This window comes from Fundulus heteroclitus, chromosome 21, assembly GCF_011125445.2.
Source record: "Fundulus heteroclitus isolate FHET01 chromosome 21, MU-UCD_Fhet_4.1, whole genome shotgun sequence".
NCBI lineage: Eukaryota > Metazoa > Chordata > Actinopteri > Cyprinodontiformes > Fundulidae > Fundulus > Fundulus heteroclitus.
In genome coordinates this window covers 36,951,054-36,969,278 of record NC_046381.1, presented here as the reverse complement: position 1 = coordinate 36,969,278, position 18,225 = coordinate 36,951,054, and the positions used below count along the sequence as shown (strand labels likewise).

The 18,225-nt window shown below is 43.4% G+C and overlaps 1 protein-coding gene across 2 annotated transcripts; it reads right to left on the bottom strand.

Annotated features, from left to right (window-relative positions):
- Window positions 1-359: 359 nt before the first annotated feature.
- Window positions 360-11,322, bottom strand: LOC105918313 (phosphoenolpyruvate carboxykinase 2 (mitochondrial)). 2 transcript variants are annotated; one of them, XM_036125251.1, is made up of 11 exons: window positions 10,953-11,322; window positions 6,486-6,698; window positions 6,215-6,399; window positions 4,307-4,377; window positions 3,973-4,108; window positions 3,699-3,886; window positions 3,452-3,614; window positions 3,150-3,365; window positions 2,721-2,858; window positions 1,721-1,816; window positions 360-1,620 (listed from the first exon to the last, which is right to left on the bottom strand). In XM_036125251.1, exons 1-11 carry the CDS (start codon window positions 10,982-10,984, stop codon window positions 1,151-1,153), a joined length of 1,908 nt encoding a protein of 635 aa, XP_035981144.1. In that variant the 5' UTR covers window positions 10,985-11,322; the 3' UTR covers window positions 360-1,150. The 2 variants fall into 2 exon arrangements, with proteins under 2 accessions (XP_035981144.1, XP_035981143.1); XM_036125250.1 differs by lacking the exon at window positions 10,953-11,322 and adding an exon at window positions 10,579-10,621.
- Window positions 11,323-18,225: the final 6,903 nt, after the last annotated feature.

Below are 18,225 nucleotides of genomic sequence, written 5' to 3'. Positions count from 1 at the left end.
TTTTTTTTTTAAGTGTACAATCAAGTCCTATATACTCAACTTTTTGTCATTAATCTTTCATGCTTTTCTTTTGTGGACTTCAATTCAGTTTTCAACCCCACCAACCAGACATCCTCCACCAGGAGCTCACACTGCTGGCCTCCATCTCTCAGTAAATAATCACTTCACTTAATTGTACGAAATAACGTTTACACAGTGTAGCTGTTCTTTCACGGTGGGCCTGGGACTGTGAGCGCACAGTTCTGGAGACAAACGAACAGCTGGATGGCAGGAACACAACTAGCACCCATATCACTAAAAGGACTTTCCATTTAGTGTTTTAAAGAAAACGGTGCAACAAAATGGGTCAAACAAGGTCAATCATTTCACAAGGCACCATTTATTTCTCAAGTCATTGTAAAAATGAACAAGTCACATATGAAGTTTTTTTTTATTCATTGCACTGTCTGTTCAAAAACACCTGATAATCTCCGAGGCATTTATTGGTCCAACTTTTCATGATCTGAGTGTAAACATCAGCTGAAATCCTACTGTTTAATCACGATTATTACACAAGTGGCTGAGTGAATAATGTCTGGAAATCCTGAGCCCTGAAAATACAGCTGTAGTAACGAGTTAACGGACCTCTTTTATCACGTTGAGCTTAATCTAATGTAAGGCATTCCGTGACACTGATATTAGCGTCTCCTTTATTTTAAAGCTTCAAATGAGTAAAGACCTTCTTACAAAAAGCCTGTAAACTCTATAAGGCACTTCATGATCAGCAACATGCGTGCAGTCACTGTGTGTGTGGATGGAGGCAGTGATAGTAGAGTCCCTCTCAGAAATGACCCTTCATGGTCAGAGTCAAACCTCGTTGTTAGCAATAACTGAGCTCCGGTTCCTGTAGTGTCGCAGCGTTAATAGTGTCTAACGTAGATATTGTATTTATGAGCACAGTAAAACCCACTGGCTGTGTTCACAGACCCACAGAGACATGTCTTCATGCCACACAGGAAAACACTTTTTTTGATTTTTCCTGTTAGCACGGTCCAGACTTCTCTGTGTACGTAAACCCAGCCGGTGGCTCCGACTGACCCTGATGTGTCGTGTTCCCTGAATGCCTCCCTTCTCCTGGATTAGCTTCCTGTCCCTGGCTCTTTAAAAGCGTCTAACTGTGGACCCTGTCCTCCAGCGCCTTCAGCTCGGCCTCCACCTGCGCGGGCAGGTCAGCTCCGACCTGCTGGGTGAAGTACGCCCTCAGCTCCTTGGTCTCCTGCTGCCAGAAAGGTTTGGGCACGTCGAACAGGGCGCCCATATCCACCTTACCGCCCAAACCTTTGGTGTCGATGGCGCCGGCCTCCGGCAGCCAGCCGATGTAGCTCTTCTTGGCCGCCTCGTCCTCCCTCTCTCTGCCGCAGCGCTTGAAGATCCACTCCAGCACGCGGGCGTTTTCTCCGAAGCCGGGCCAGAGGAAGGCGCCGCTCGCGGGGTCCTTCCGGAACCAGTTGACGTGGAAGATCTTTGGCAGCTTGGTGGGCGCCTTCCTGCTCTGCATGCTCAGCCAGTGAGCGAGGTAGTCGCCAAAGTTGTAGCCAAAGAACGGACGCATGGCGAAGGGGTCGTGCATGATCACCTTTCCTGGAGGAAAAGTAAAAGGCATTATGAGAGCGCGGTAAAAGGTTTGGTTATATGTGCTGTAAATGGCCGGTTTACCAGCCAGATGTGTAAAGGCGAGTACCTTTATGTTCTGCAGCTGCTGTGGCCTCCGATCTCATGGCAGCTCCAACAAACACTCCATGTTGCCAGTTGAAAGACTCGTAGACCAGAGGGACTCCTGCAAACATCATCATGGTTACTGATGTGCCGGGGGTAAAATATTTTTAAGGTACTGAAATACAACATGTCTGCCCAGAAATGTCTTCTTCATCCAGATGGCAATAGAATAGAATACCATTTAATGTGAGTTCAATCACTCCTTGGGGAAAATAATCCTATTCTTACTTTTTTATCACTGGTTTAAATAACTGCTGACACAACTTTATAACACGTAAATGTTACTGTTGCATTTTTTTTATTTATTTACCTCTTTACCCTTTAGAATTGACCGGAGTTTCTAGGATCTTCTTATTACTGATTTCTAATCAGTTATGGCTAGTTCCATAGTGTACAAATCTGATGATGCATACTGCTTAGCAGATTCTTCAACATCAGAAAGACAAGAGAACATGCCACACAAATGGGCATATAGCTGTTGATCTCAGGAAATGTTAACAGCAAAATAGTACAGTCAGAGAAATCGTTTTTAAAATGCTAAAAACAACTAGAACTGAGATCAACAACTCAAGATTTTCTGGCTAACTAACACGGTGGGAGGGATGGGAAGGACGGTCACAGTCAGAGAACCACCGCAAAGGGTGGGATCATTGTCACAGCTAATTTTTTAATGCCTCATCTCCATCACCAGATCTAAAGCCTTGGGGAGGGGGGGGGGGTGAGAAGATCCAGGACAGCTCGTAGAATATTATAGGAGAGGACTAAATCCTGTCCAGCTGTCAAAAGAGGCTGTTTAAAGAATAAAAAGCAGAGGTGCCTGTAAGTGTAGCAGTAATTCTGCTTTAAAAGCTCCTAACATGAGATTCTCCTCTCCACTGACTAGACGCACTCAGACTAAATGTTTGATTCTTCTAAATGTCACTGTGAGGCTCTGCTTGTGTGTCTTCTATACGAGTGGTACAAACCTTCAGGCCTTCTGCCTCCAAAGATGATGGCATCGATGGGAACCCCTTCCTCGCTCTCCCACTGGGGGTCAATGATGGGGCACTGAGCCGCCGGGGCACAGAAGCGTGAGTTAGGGTGGGCACACGGTGTGGAGCTTCCTGTGTGCAAACCAGAAACATTTGGTTTTACACGCCATGTTTAAAGCAAATTATATTATATTAAACAAAAAAACATTATAAAGTAATGACATTACTTTGGTAAACCACAAGATGGTGCTATACACGCAACAACTGTTACACGCAACTTTCTGACAAAACTAGTAATAATGATATAAATGTGCAGAAAAACGTATTTTAGGGAAAAATTTACGTCTAAATTAAAACTAGCAACTAAAACTAGCAACGGCCTTTCTGAAGCTAGAGCGTTTGAACGTCTCAGGCTGAAGGTACCTGGCTTCCACGTTTTTCCGTGCCAGTCGGTGAGGGTAACTCCGGCTGCGGGGGGGTCGAGCCCCTCCCACCACACTCCTCCGTCGCTCGTCTCGCCGACGTTGGTGAACACCGTGTTTTTGGAGATGGTGGCCATGGCGTAAGGGTTGGTCTTGTCCGAAGTGCCCGGGGCGACTCCGAAGAAGCCGTTCTCTGGGTTGATGGCCCTGAGTTTGCCTGGGGAGGCGCGACAGGCTTGATTCAGCGCGTCAGAGGCTGAGCGACAGAGTCGGCGAGAGGTTTAATGATACGCTTGCACTCACCCTGACTGTCGAACTTCATCCATGCAATGTCGTCCCCTACGCACTCCACCTTCCAGCCTGGGATAGCGGGCTTCATCATGGCCAGGTTGGTTTTACCGCAGGCACTGGGGAAGGCCGCTGCCACGTAACGCTTCACCCCCTGAGGGCTGGTGATGCCAAGGATCTGAGGACAGAGAGGAGTTGTGGACAAAGATGGACGAGGCTCTGCGGAGCGTGGAAACCGTTAAGAAGTGGGTTTTGCTCTCACCAACATGTGCTCCGCCAGCCAGCCCTCGTCCTTGGCGATGCGGGAGGCGATGCGGAGGGCAAAGCACTTCTTCCCAAGGAGAGAGTTTCCTCCATAACCGCTGCCGAAGGACAAAATCTGCCTCGTGTCTGGCAGGTGAGATATTAGGACTTTTTCTGGGTTGCAGGGCCAGGAATTGACCAGGGGAGCTGGAAGAGGAGAGATTTAGAAGAGCGAATATTAACACGAACACATCCCACCTGCAGCGATTCAGCCGTTGGCAACACCCGAGTACCTTTGAGTGGGAAAGGTCGTCCTAGAGAGTGCTGACAGCGGACGAACTCCGCTCCTTCGGACAGTTTCTGCAGAACAGGAGTGCCCATGCGTGTCATGATCCCCATGCTGGCCACGACGTACGGCGAGTCTGTCACCTGGAGGAGGCACAGCGTTGCTTACGAGACCCACGGGTAATAACCATAAAACTGCACAGAGACTAATTAGACGGCGCGATAAACCAAAACAATAAATGGTAACGTTACAAACTTTAACCACTAAAACGCCCAAAGGGCTTATTGCTTTATTGCAGCCTTTTTCTGCTGAGTACAAGGCATTTGGAGAACTGATAGTACCTGGACGCCATATTTACTTAGCGTTGAGCCGACCGGTCCCATGCTGAAGGGGATCACGTACATGGTCCGACCTACAGGGATAACCCAGAGATAAAAAAAAACACAATAGGACTGTTTTATTTCTGTTTCCTTTCTGATAGACACTGGCAATAATGCTTGTACTTCTAATATTAGGGGTATGAAAGCCGTTTTGCCTTCAGATCTGCCTTGACTCTACAAGACATGTTTACCACAGCAACCAGTACGTAGCAAATATGCTAAAAGAAGGAAGCAAAGAAGCAACGTGTGCTGGATAAATGAGTGGGTTAGTCTTTTAAGTTCTATAAGGTAGTAATAATTACTTTATTTGACTTCAGTTTGTTCAAAATCAAGGAGGCTGACCCACAGGTCAGAGTTTCTTCTACTAAGTTGGTGTTTGATGGTTTGTTACTCAGGGTCATGTTGACACTATAAAGAGAAGGGGTGGAAAAAAAACTACAAGGTGTTTGATTAAAGAAAGTTAATCACCCTCATCCAGCGGCAATTCTTCATGAGGGCGACGGGGCTCACCACCAGGGGTGCTGTTCCACTGAGGGTGGCGTGAGTTGTGCCACCCTCAATTAATTTAGTTAATTTGCTTATTTATACTTTCAGACTACATGGATGAGGACGCTGACTTTGCTATCTGATTTAAAGATTCTGTATTGTTCATAAACTAAATGACCATTCTCAGGGAATCTGGTCTACTTTTCATCATCTCTAGATCAAACTATATAAAAGTTAAAGTCACAGTCAAACACATCTGAGGTAGAATCTGTCATAAATGGAACAACTTCAGTACAGGAAAATGCTGCATCCTTTGGCTACAGCAGCAAACTGCTAGGCCTACGCCACAGAAGTACAAAACAAAGGAGTAAAAAGGAAGGCTTGCATTGCCTTGGGAAAGAGACTTGGTTCTTACTCTTAAACATCCCAGAACAGGCCTGAAGGATGATCTTTAACATTTTTAGCCCTTTTGCAGCAATAAGACTGAATAGCTACGTTTACATGCACAAAATTTCCCGATCAGATTAAAATGTATTCAGATTAAATAATCAGATTGCAGCGCTTATATGGGCACATAATGAATTAATCCAATCCCAGTGTGCGTGTATATGCACCTGGCTTTATTCAGAATAGAACCACTCTGACATGAGCAGTTATCAAATTCCCCTAAAAAAACACAGAAGTTCTTCCGTCTTTGCTAAAAGACAAAAAATGGTAAACAAAGCCGTATTGTACGGGTTTGTTTGTCCTGGCTGGACTTGCACAATGTTCTAATTACGGTTGAAACATTACTGAGCAAGCAACAATTTTGAGGTGTTTTTTCGAACAGAAAGGTTGTATCAGGAGCCCTGACAGTTTTTCTTCCTGATGTATTTCCTCCAGTCGCCAACGCAGAAATACATCACGTTTAAATTGGGCGCACAAGCGCTCATTCGTAATAGCTTAAACCTAAAAAAAGGTTTGTTTACATGCGCGTTGATCGGATTATCAATCGGCATAAACCACGCCTCTCATTCAGATGATTGAGTTTAATCGGATCACAATATTTTCATTGGCTTGTTTACATGACGCATTTTTATTCCGATCGGCCGTTCATTCCTATTACTTTTGTCCATGTAAACGTAGCTAACGGCAACACTGGCAGGTGTGATCAGAGTGAAGTACCCATCTGGTTAAACGTACACCAGAGATACGGAGGGCGAAGGATAAAAACAGAGTTTAAACAAGGCAGTAAAAGCCCACTTTTCAAAACAGTCTGTGGTCAAGTTTTAAAATACCAAACAGTTGGTTGTTCCTGCTCGAATCTCAAAATTCTCAAAACTAAAAACTTCAAAAGTTGAAAGCGGCCCAGACAAATCGGGTGAAACGAAACCGTGGACCTACCCGTCATGCAGCCGGGGAAACGGTCTTGTCTGGCTTTCTGCCAGTCCGACTCGCTCATCCAGCTACCCAGCTGGCTCTTCACCCCTCCAGCGGGGATGGGGATGGTGTCTCTCTGGTTCTTGGTTACAATGACAGTCTTGCTCTCCACCCGGGCCACATCCTTTGGGTCTGTGCGGGCCAGCCAGCTGCCAAACAGAACATGTATAGCTGCAGAAAGTCGACTTCGTAACAAACGAGCGGACGGCTGGCCGGTCGTCTGCCCAACTCTTACCAGTTCTCATATTTGGGAAGCTTCTTGACCATGCCGTCCCTTTCCAGGCCGGCCAGGATGTTGGCTGTTTCCTCGGGGGTACCAGTCACCACGTGGACGTTGGCGGGCTTGCACTCGTCCACCGCCCCCTTCACAAAATCGGCCACGGCCGGTGGTAGCGAAGGGATGGAGGTCAGGGACCGGACCCCGACACTGACCCCAACACCTCCCTGCCTGTAAGAGAGGAACACGAGGGGTTTGGACTCAGGGTGAACTGGAATGGAGTCGTGATTAACTAGTCCTGATTATTTATTCATTTCTACACAGAGACACTTTCCCAAAAGGCACATCACATCTCTCGTGAGACAGTCTGTGTCCTATGGTGGACACAGATTTCTCCTACTTTGGTTCAGAGATTTGATAAATTGTGTTTCCCAGGCTGCCAAGTGTAATCTAATGTCTTCATGTATCTGCAGGGATAGCTGTGTTTTGACCTTTTTTTTAAAAAAGGGGAAAAAAAGGGGTGAATTAGTCTTTTCTGGTTTTCAGTTTGGGCTGAAGACCTCATAATGACACCTGTGGACAAAGAGAGGCCTGTGGGGGAGCCAGGCTATTGTCTGTCGGCAGCACAATATTCACGTAGATGAGCCGCTGAGCACCGGTTGCCATGTTTACTGGTAAAACACAAACCTGTGTGTGTGTGTGTGTGTGTGTGTGTGTGTGTGTGTGTGTGTGTGTGTGTGTGTGTGTGTGTGTGTGTGTGTGTGTGTGTGTGTGTGTGTGTGTGTGTGTGTGTGTGCCTGACCACAGAGCACACAGTGTTATCTGCTCTGCTGTGGCCGACCCCACATGGACGCTGTATGTTCAGCAGCCATTAGGAATTACAGATAGCTGAGCAAAAGTAAAGGTTGGGCTGGTTTGACAAGCAATGCGAGTCCCATACTTTTACTCTTTTACCTGGCCAGGATGCTTTGAAGGCTGGAACCACTGCTTTGTCAGACACAGGCGTGTGACACCCAGGCGGCGTCTTTGACTGTCTAACCAATACCACGTATGCACAAAAACTTCTAATGGATGCATGCAGATAAACACGTAAAGCCGGTCTGAATATAGAATGGGTACGTGCAGCAGGCAGAACCAGTTAATGAAGCGGGGGGGGGGGGGGGCAAACATTCTTTTGAACTTGTACTTTGGGATTCGTTTAGCCATTGGCATGAGAGCAATTAATCATCAACAAAGTAAAGTTTGTGCTGAGAGCGCAAGCTGACGTGCCGCAAGACACAGAGTGGAAGTGGCCATCTTTGATGTTGTTATCATGGAGATAAACTGGGAGTTGCATCAGGCAGCTGGGGCTCAGAGCAGGCAGAAGGTCTGGTTGGTTTCAGAAGACCAGTTATGGACCGTCGTGGGCTTCATAGCTGTATGCGGCCGGCAGCTGGACAATGGATGCCCACAATGAAAACGCTGACTACGGATGTTCCGCATGTACCATATTCTGTTGTGTCCAACCGTTCGACTTCGACGTGTGAGCGTGTTCCCAGGAGGCTTACCTTTGGACCTCAGATAGGTGGAGCTGATAGACGATCAGGTTTGCTGATATTTGGCCATAAACTAAATCTCTGAGACAGCTGCTAAGGTCCGTCTCCAAACACAGGACCTCCGCTGATTTCTGGTTTATAGCTCAGCCATTCATCAGAAAAACAAATTGCATACGTTCTGAGAATTACTTTAACCTCTTCGTCCTGTGCGCGACATTAGCAGTCTGGCTTGGCTAGGCCATCTGAGAAACCGTGATAACTTTTTAACATCTTTACCAATAGATGTAGATGTCATTGATGGCATGTTTTATTTTGAAATAAGAAAGAAAGATTTTGCTATAATCCGATGTCATGGAGTGGACTAAAAGAATCGTCCACCTTCTCTTAGTCTTCGGTAACAACCTTGTGGGAATGGCCGGTTCTAGACAGGGCCCAGTACCACTGGTCTTGGCCCGTTATGGCCCCTGTACTACAGACATCACACTAAATCAGTTTCTTATGATGATACGCGCTGGCACAGGAACTGTAGCTGATAGATCAACTTATTTTTTTTTAGCTTTACAGTTTAACGTTAAAAGTTATTTAAAAATTAAGGTGTTGCACTTTCAGCTTCAACCGTATCGCGATAGAATCAGTTTTCACCCGCTAGATCCGGGGTCTGCAATCTGCAGTATCAGATGCAGCTGGCTTAACGTATCAAACAATGAAACATTGGCCTGTGTTGTTTTTGTCTTTTTTTTTTTACCATTCTTGTGTTCTATGTCCCCATGAAAAAATAAAAACATGAAAAAATAAAAACACTGGCCCCACCTTGGTCCTCCAGGTAAATTGGGTCTAGAACCACCACAAAACACGAGCAGGTTGTAAGCACTGTGTGAACACCACAGCAGGTACACCGCTAGTTGCTAACGTGCTAAAGTTAGCATCTGCTGTGAAACTTCCTGAACTAAAGGACAATTTCACCGTTTTTAATGAGTCTGGACTGAGCTTCGTTATTTCTAGCTTAAGATACTTAGGCTAATCAAGCCACAGGTGAAATATCCCCTGTTGACTAAAGAGTCTTTACAACACAGCTTGTGATTTGTGAAACCTTTATTCTAATTGTGAAAACAACAAAAGAAATGGGGTATTCTTAGTTTGCCCCCAAAATATTGCAAATACTGTTCTCTTAGACCCCATATACTACACCTGTAGTCGGGCCTATAAAAAGAAAAGCACAGCAGAAGCTTTCAACTTTTGTGCGGGAACATTTTGGGCGGTCATTAGGGGGAAAAAACGAAACAGTGGCAGAGAGAAACCAACTTATCTGAAATCACTGTGAGAACGTAGCGTATCGCTAGCCGCTAAAGTTAGCGCCAACTCTGCCCATTTCTAAACGGACTTGTTCACTTTTCTCATCCCGACTGCATTTGATAATCCTTTTGATCAAACCTTTACTCTGTTAGTGAAAACCAAAAAAAAAAAAAAAAGAAAGGGAATTCTTCCTTTTCCCAAAGATATTGCCCAACTCTCGCCCTGATATCATGTTTTGTCCCGTCTAGTCATGTCTCCTGAGGTGGATGCATCGTTCTAGCCTTAGATTTCACATCATTGACCTGCAGATTTCAGATTGAATTATTCATTGAACTGAGCAGATCAATGATAGATCAGTGGAGTGGAAACTAAACAAATAACCCCCTCACTGTATTTTAACCCGCACATCGACCCGAGACCCAGAAAGCTTAAGGATAAAGACCCTCTGTTTGCTTTTTTTCAAATATTTGAGGAAACAGTCTCTTCAGTCAGCTCTGCAGCCAGTCAGTATTTTCACCGCGCATTAATCTTGTCATGCTGTTAATTAAACTAACTGCTGAGGTAAAGCTAAGCATTATCCTGAGTGTGACCGGGATTTAAAAAAAAAAGGGCGGAAGACGACCTGGATTGGCTTGTTACATCAATTTCTTGAAGTGAAGCGTGTAAAAAAAATTTGAGACATATGTGGTAAAACTAGTAGAGCAGGAGTAGCCTTATTGCTCTTTCTGGTCTTTAGAGAATTTGCTTCTCTTTTAGACCAAACCCTGCTGACCTTTGCCCTAGTTTCCCCCCCCCAAGAACCATCCATCTCCTCGTGTTCTTCTTTCCGCTTCCCGTTCTCCACCCCATTCCCGTCCTGGACCAGAAGAGTGCGAGAATGTTGCCTCGTTGGCACATTTTGCACGATTAACGAGGACGCAATCTCTCAGGAGAAGCCAGAAGCGTGACTATTTAGCAGGGAGTACACGAAATCCTCATTCATTTGCTTTCAGCTGAAAGATTTTTTTTTTTCTTCCTTGAAAACACACCTCTGATTGAATAAGCCAATCCTCACAGACCACGGGCCTACACACCTACACTCCCAACCCACCGCCCCTGCCGGACACATCCTGGTTGAAGTCAGACAACATGCACACCATGCTGAATTACACTGCACTTCCAGCGACAACTGCACTCAGCGACAGTCCCTGCTCACACACGCCGTGCAAACCTATCAGTGTCTCTCTGGCATGCACCGTTTAGAGATGAAATAAAAGCACACACTATTTGAACCGACTGCTCACTTTGACTCCAGGCTCCCCGTGTGATGAGGCCCCATCACAAAGCCTGCAGGCCAGCGGGGGGGGGGGGGGGGGGGGGTTGCAAAAGGTAAAGAGAAGGAATGCAGTTAAGATATAAATGAACTCGTACTGCTTGGATACAAACACAGTGATGTTCTTTTCCTGAATGTCGGTTGACGTGCAGCCAGATCTAGTCTGACAAGTTTCTGACTGCAGCTGGCAAACAATGGAGAATAACAAGTTCAAGTTCTGTTTCTAGTTTAAAAAAAAAAAGGTTTTAAGTCATAAATAAACTTAAACAATGGACAGATTTCTCACTCGATTGATTACATAAAATGACATGCATCAGAAGATATGAAAGGCACTGATACACTCACCTTCGTATGACTCCTAAGAAAAGGCACGACATCGTTGATGCCTAACTTAAATTAATAACTTAAAAAATACTTTTTAAAAAAAAGGCACATGTAAGTTAACTGCGGTAAGGGGAAAAAGGCGATCGACGGCAGCTAAAGTTCCTCACAGCTCATATCTGGGCTCTGACTGAGGACCTTGCACTTTGCTCCGAGGGAAACACCTTGGAAGCGGGTTCAGTGGACGCTTTCCTGCCCCTGCTGTCCACGATCACAGCGGACTGACGGCTCCACGGAGTCCCCACGCTGCTTTATCAACTCCAGACGCTGGGATCGGAGCTGCAGCAGGAGGGAGGCGCTTCTGGCGGTGAATTTACATACGCTGCTGCTGCTGCTGTTTGCTGGCTCCTCCACAGATCGCGTCCATACTGATGATGCACATGTCCCGAACCCCTCCCGGATGATGCAAGGCCAGATAGTTCCTGCACGACAGGACGTAGAAAGTGACGCAGAGACGCTCCGAAACAACCCGGAAGTTCGAGTCCGCGCGCGAAAACTCGGGCCATTACCGTGCTGCTGTTACAGCGTGATAAACACACACAGGTTGTTTTTTTGTCAAAATATTACAGTTTAGATTATTTCTGTCTGGTAAAAAGCAGAATTTGTACATAATTTTATAACGTCGACGTGTTTTTCGTACCTTTTTCCTTCTTCTGCTTCTTTTTTTAACATCCTGTATATGTTGTTACATATTCAAAATAACTGTGTAAAAAACATGTGACTGAAACTACTATTGCTGTAATTCTTCACAGTCACTAAATGGCTTTCTGAACCCAAATACATTATACATATGTTGTAAGACCACAAGCTTCAGATTATTTTGGGCTATAACCCCAAAATAACCAACACAAAATAGTTAATGATTCTGAATAAAGATTGTAGTTTTCAATAGTTTTGGATTTGTATTTATTCATTATTATTATTATTATTCGTAGTGGTAGTATTAGTAGCGTTACAAATACAAGCCTGAAAATTGTTGTGTGTTTTGGATTCAGTCCTCCTGAGTCAATACTTCCATGACATTTTTGTAGGCTCACAACTCTGGCCATATATTGAAATGTTGGAAGGTGTAACTTTTTCCCTGGGGAAATTGTCCTGTTTTAGCTCCTCAATTTCAATTATTCTTTAAGCACCATGTTTCAACACTAGGCTGTTGTGTTCAGGGAGATTTCCATTGTTACGCAGACCTAAATGTTCAGTATTATTCTCATCTAACCAGAGCAGTTTCTTCCACCTGTTTGTTGTGTTGATCTATTCTGGACTAAAACCCAGCCAATGGTGACCCACTCTTGAGTTATTAAGGCTCAAAGTTAAATAAAATGTGTTGGTTTCTGTTTTCCTCTTTTTAAAGGTTCTCAATAAGGTGAAGATCTGGCAATTTTCCTTGCCACAGGTCCAAATTCTCTTTTCTAGAAATGTGATGTAAAGGCACTACACAGATGATTAGTTTATAAATGAGTCCAAAAAATACATTGCGTAAAAATGTATAATCGCTTCAATATAAGTAATATAATCACATGGACAAATTTTGTTTTGGTTAAATAATGTCTAATTTGATCAAACTTATAATACAAAACAGTCATATGTGAAGAAAGAAAGATTTTTCTGAACTAAATGTATCAAGTCATTGATTTTACAGTAATTCTTTTAGGTAATCAGTTGTGGCATGGTGCTCCACTATGCTGGATAATACAAATGTCTTCCTCGTTTTGTGGTTTGATTGTTGGAATAAGTTACTCTGGGAGGACCTATGTCTTTATTCAAGACAGTGGTCTTTGGGCAGAATTAAGAGTATGTCCACTCCCTGGGTCAGAACAAAACCCACACATGGATCACCGTTTCTGTGTCAGACAACTACTTTTTCCCAAATAAATGAAAGTATGAAATGACTGTGGAGAAATCAATTCCATTATTTTGCTTCCATCAGAGTCTGTCTCGTTTTTTTTTTTTTTTTTTGACAAAAATCACTTGTTTGCTGTCTATCTTGTCAAAGGGCCATCGATCAAAAACCATTGCTTGACTATACATACAGATGGATTTACACATACCTCCAAGGTTGAGCGAGAGCTGCTGTGGTGGTGACACAATTCTGTACCTCTCCTGTGAGGGAGACAACCCCTTGGGGCTGCTGCACGTTCTTGGACATCCTGGATCTTCTTCATTCAAATGAACATTTTTATAAGCTTTCAGATGTTTTGGAAATGTTTTATTTTACATCTAGGCAAAAACTTTTATACATACAAGCCCAACTTTACGAAAGACTATGATAGCTGATTGCTTTTAATTTGAGGTAACATAAGTAAAAGCCTAAGAAAATCATTGCAACCCCATCTACCTCTCTGTTATTGCAATCTACCTGCTTTCTAGACCTGTGTGTTTTCAAACCTCCTCTTTAACAGCTTCGTCTCAACTTATGATACGACTATGATGACATGTTGTGGGTCCTATTAATAGCAGGGCTTCTGAATAGCACCCACAAACCTAAGTAAGAAGTCAATAAAACGACACCAGACAACAATGTACACTGGTAAATAGGCTTGAAATTTTATAGCAATCAAATTTGTGCTGATACTTAATATATGTTGCTTTTCACTTTTTCCTATATGGAAATGTGTGTTTCCCGTGTAAACAGAAATAGTCTACAAACCTGAGCGTTTTGTGCTCTGACAACAAAAGCAGTCCAAACTGTTTCCAGCTGTGAACAAACAACACCAGCAGATCCTACGAAATATAGCTGCAGAAAAGTCCAGGCAGAGTTTTTCTACAACTCATTGTCCAATGTTCCTGTGTGGGAAAAGATCTTGCTGAAACTATAATTGTGGGGCAGCAGTTGATTTGAAACAAACATTTCAGGCAACGTTGCGCAACCATTTTTCAAAACAAGAACACTTTGCGGAGAAGTACAATGCTTGGCGGGCTAGCTCACAAAAACACACACACCCCAACATGCACTGACACTTAACTTGCGGTATGGAGACACTTCCATTGACAAAGTCCGGTTTCTACCAAAACAATTGAAAGAACGGGGGGAAAGAAACGTGCAGCATTTGTTATTTCAGTGACTGTGCGAGTGGATGATTTAGATAAGGGAGAGTTTTTACAAGTAGATAAGCTTTAACAACATCACAATGATGGGTTCATTTGCAGTGCCTCACAAAACGTCTTCAGTTTGCTATGGTACAGACTCAGACTTCAATGTGTTTTAGCTGAAAGACCAACACGAAAGCTGCAAAACTGTGAAGAGGAAAGAAAAGAACACTGTTTTTCCCCAAAAACTCTAAAAAGTGTGGCATGCATTTTCAGTCACCTTTTCCAAAAAGCAAAGGGAAGCAGAAAACTAGAACAGCGCATCACCCTGAGCTCACTATCCCCATAGTGAAATACAGTGATGGCAGCATAATACTGAGGGGATCATTTTCATTATCATGGACACTGATGCTGGTCAGAGTTGGCGGGAAGATGGATCAGGCTAAGTACTGGGCAATTCTGGGAGAAACCATGTTAGAAACTGAAAAGGAGTTGAGACTGGGGTGGATGTATGCGTTCTTTCAGAACAATGGCCGTAAGCATTCGGACAGAGTTACAGTTAATGGTTTATAGCAAAGCATATTAATGTGTTAGAATGGCCCAGTCAAAGTCCAGAGCTAAATCCAATTGAGATTATGTGGTAAAATATGACAATTTATCTAGTCCATCCAAATTGAAATTCCATCCAATTAAATATATAGAATGGATTGTAATGAATATGTAAAGATTTGAGGGCACTTAACATGTTTGAAAGTCAAGTTAAATGAAGTCAAGTTACGTTGCTTGAAGAGAAGACTATACGGAGAAAACTAAAGTATTACCTATACTCTTTTACTGCAGACAAGCATGTTCCCTTTCTGTTTCTGTCTCTATGTCAGAACTACAGGTGTTTGTGCCAGTGACATGTGGCTCGATGACTTTAAGATAACGGCATGTGAAGGAACAAGACTACAAAGGCGTTTAGATTTTAAATTTCACTGCTGATGGCTGCAATGGGTCAAACATAACGCAATAGGACCCTTTCCAAACAAAGAAACAAGTCCAAAGGTTCCCCGTGTGCCTCCTCTCGCTATGCCCCACTTTTTCCAAGATACACGAACTTTGTCCGGACCATTTCTCAACTTCGTCTCTGAACTGAACAGAACTATATGAGCTTTTAATCACTCACCCAGTCAAAATAAGTCAATAGGAAGCAGTGTTTTCAGTGCAAACAAGTCCAGCCTTTGCTCTTTGGAGCCAGCCCTGAATTACATGATTCCTTGATCGCTAAAGTTGATCAGCAGGAAACAAAAGCAGTCAAACTGCAGCCTGTCTGTCACACAGACCGAGCGTCTAGCCGGGGGTGATTTATCTAGTCTCCAGATGGATTTACCTGTTGAAACATCGTTGTGTGGTATAAAATGGATCACTGCAGACAAGCAGAATCCTGTAAAGATGGAGGGGGTTCTGTCCTTTCTGTCCTCTCTGGAGCGTTTATTTGTTTTACCCTTTGACCTGAGCAGGTTAAACCACAAACTGTGTCCACAAAAGTTCTGATGAAAGAGACGTTGTGACAGCAGATGTACGACAGCAGATCCAATCAATTCTGGGTTCAACCTCGAACTCTGCATTCAGCAGGAGGCCGTGCCGTCCTATTGCTGCCACTGCGTAAATCTGACATCAGGTGAGATTTGCCCTCCCTAAGAACGCGGTATGTCCTATTAGTTTCATTGTTGTGTTAATAATAATGCAGAAACATCAAGACAAACCGGTTCAAATAGATACTGGGAGCAGATGTGCTTTGGATGGCAGCCAGCTACAAAGCAAACAATGATTTTCATGTTTGCTCAATGGCTGTTAATATTTACACCACATGTTCTGTTGTTTGTCACAGATCTCCTATAAACGTCAGAGAAAGCAACAGCGCCACCCAGTGGAACCAGGCACGACTTACTGACTATACAATCATGCTGACTATATTTAAAAACTAAAACCAGTTGGATCAAAGGAAAAGACAATCAAAAAAAAGGAAAAAATGTTCAAACAGTAGAAAATCTCTACATAGAAATAATAATAACACAATGCACTATTTTTTTAACATAGATTAAAATATAAAATAAGATTTACTACTGATAATAATTATTCATTTTCCCTCTTTTTGTCTTTTTGAGCTTAAAATTCCATTATAATATATTATTTCTTTATAGACTTTGTTCCATACTAACTTCATGACACATTATAACAGTTCATTGAAGTCTAGGTAATCACAACTAGCCGCTACCACTTTTTCCCTTTCTAACATCTTTGCGCTGTGTGTAAATTATTGCCTTCGTTATTAGTTTCATTTGCTCCGGATTTGCCTCCTTTTGCTGTAACATTATCTTTAGCTTTACCTTCTGCAGCTGGCTTTCTGCAGTTTCTCCAAGAGGCAGGAATTTTCCATCCCATTTTATACACACAGTCTGTTCTGGAGGATTTTCATCGGAGTCAAAGTTCTCTGAGCAGCGCTGTCGCTTTCTTATTTTTGGAATTGTAGATTGTTTCACGTTCTCTAATCGATATTGCAGTTGCTTGACTAGTGGGTCATCGTCTTTTGGATGTGGTGGAATGGATTCTACCACATACCAAAGGACCTCTGTTGGATTGAGATCTGGTGACAATGGAGGCCATTGGTGTAGCTACATGGACTTTGTTGTCATGTTCTAGAAAGCCGTTTGAGATGGTTTGAGGTTTGTGACATGGTCCATTCTCCTGCTAGGAGTGGTATTGAAAAGATGGTTACAATGTGGTTATAATGGGAAGACCATGGTCAGCAACAAGGTAGACTGTGATGTTCTTTACTCAGTTGGCACGAAACCAAACAATAACACCAGCACCAGCCTGAACCGTTGACACAAGGTAGGATGGACCCATACTTAAATATTGTTCATTGTCGCAGCTGGACTAGGCAACATTATTCCAATCTATTATTTATCTATTTTAAGTGAGTCTGTGTGAACTGCAGACTAAGTTTCCTATAGAAGGACAGGAGTCGCAACCATCGTGGTCTTCTGATGCTGCAGACCTTCTGCTTCGAAGTGCAAAACACAGCACACTAGAAGTAATCACACTGACAATCAACACAAACAAAGACAGACAAAAACAAAAACATCCCCAAACACACTCAAAGATTCTTTATTGTCACCGCGTATTACCATGGTGAAATTTCTTTTTGGTCTTTCCGGCTAGGAGTACACATAAGAGACCAACAAACAAACAGGCGATGAACAAGGTTACAGTGTTTTTTTTCCCATTATAGTGTTCAAAAGATTTTAAATTTTTAAAAGGATGAGGATTTAAAGGTTTGTATGAACTAATTGTCCTTCATGAGTCACAGATAACAATTAATGAGGTAATAATGTGCTTTTGTGCAATGATTTGAGGCTTCATTTACAGAAATGTGCATAGATATTCTGAGATAATAGTGTACAAATAGGCAATAAAATTAACGAGATGATGGGCTAGTAACAGTGGAGGTGATTTTAAAGCGTTGGACTGCACTCTCCTGTCAGGAGCGATAGCCCTCACAGCTCTTGGGAAGAAGCTGTTTCTCAGTTTAGCTTTGAGTCTTCTGAAGCGTTTACCTGATGGGAGAGGGGCAAACCGCACATTGCCTGGGTGGGTGGGATCAGTGGAGATGTGTCTGGCCCTTCTTTGGACTCGTGCTGCATAAATTGAGTCCATATCCTGCAGACGACATCCCACAATCCTCTGCACTGTTCTCACCAACCGTGCTAAGTCCTTCCTCTCCTGTACTGTGCAGCTCCCATACCATGCAGTTATGCTGAGACATAACACACTCTCTATGGTAGCTCTATAGAAGTTCTTTAGCAGTTTAGTGGAAAGTCCAGATCTTTTCAGTTTCCTGAGGAAGAAGAGTTGTTGTTGGGCCTTCTTCACCAGGTGGGAGGAGTTCACAGTCCAGGAGAGGTCAGAAGAGATGTGGAGGCCCAGGAATCTATAGCTGTCCACACGCTCCACCACCTCCCTCTAAATGCAGATCCTCCATCTCCTTCTCTGATCCTACACCCCCCCCCCCACCCCAGAACATATATATATACCAATACCAAAAGCGAGTCAGCCAGAAAAAAACTGCTCTGCAGCTACTGCCTTTAAAGTTCATATCAAACAGACATTACCAATTTCAATATTAATGATATATATTGTGTGTGTATATCATTAATCCAATGTA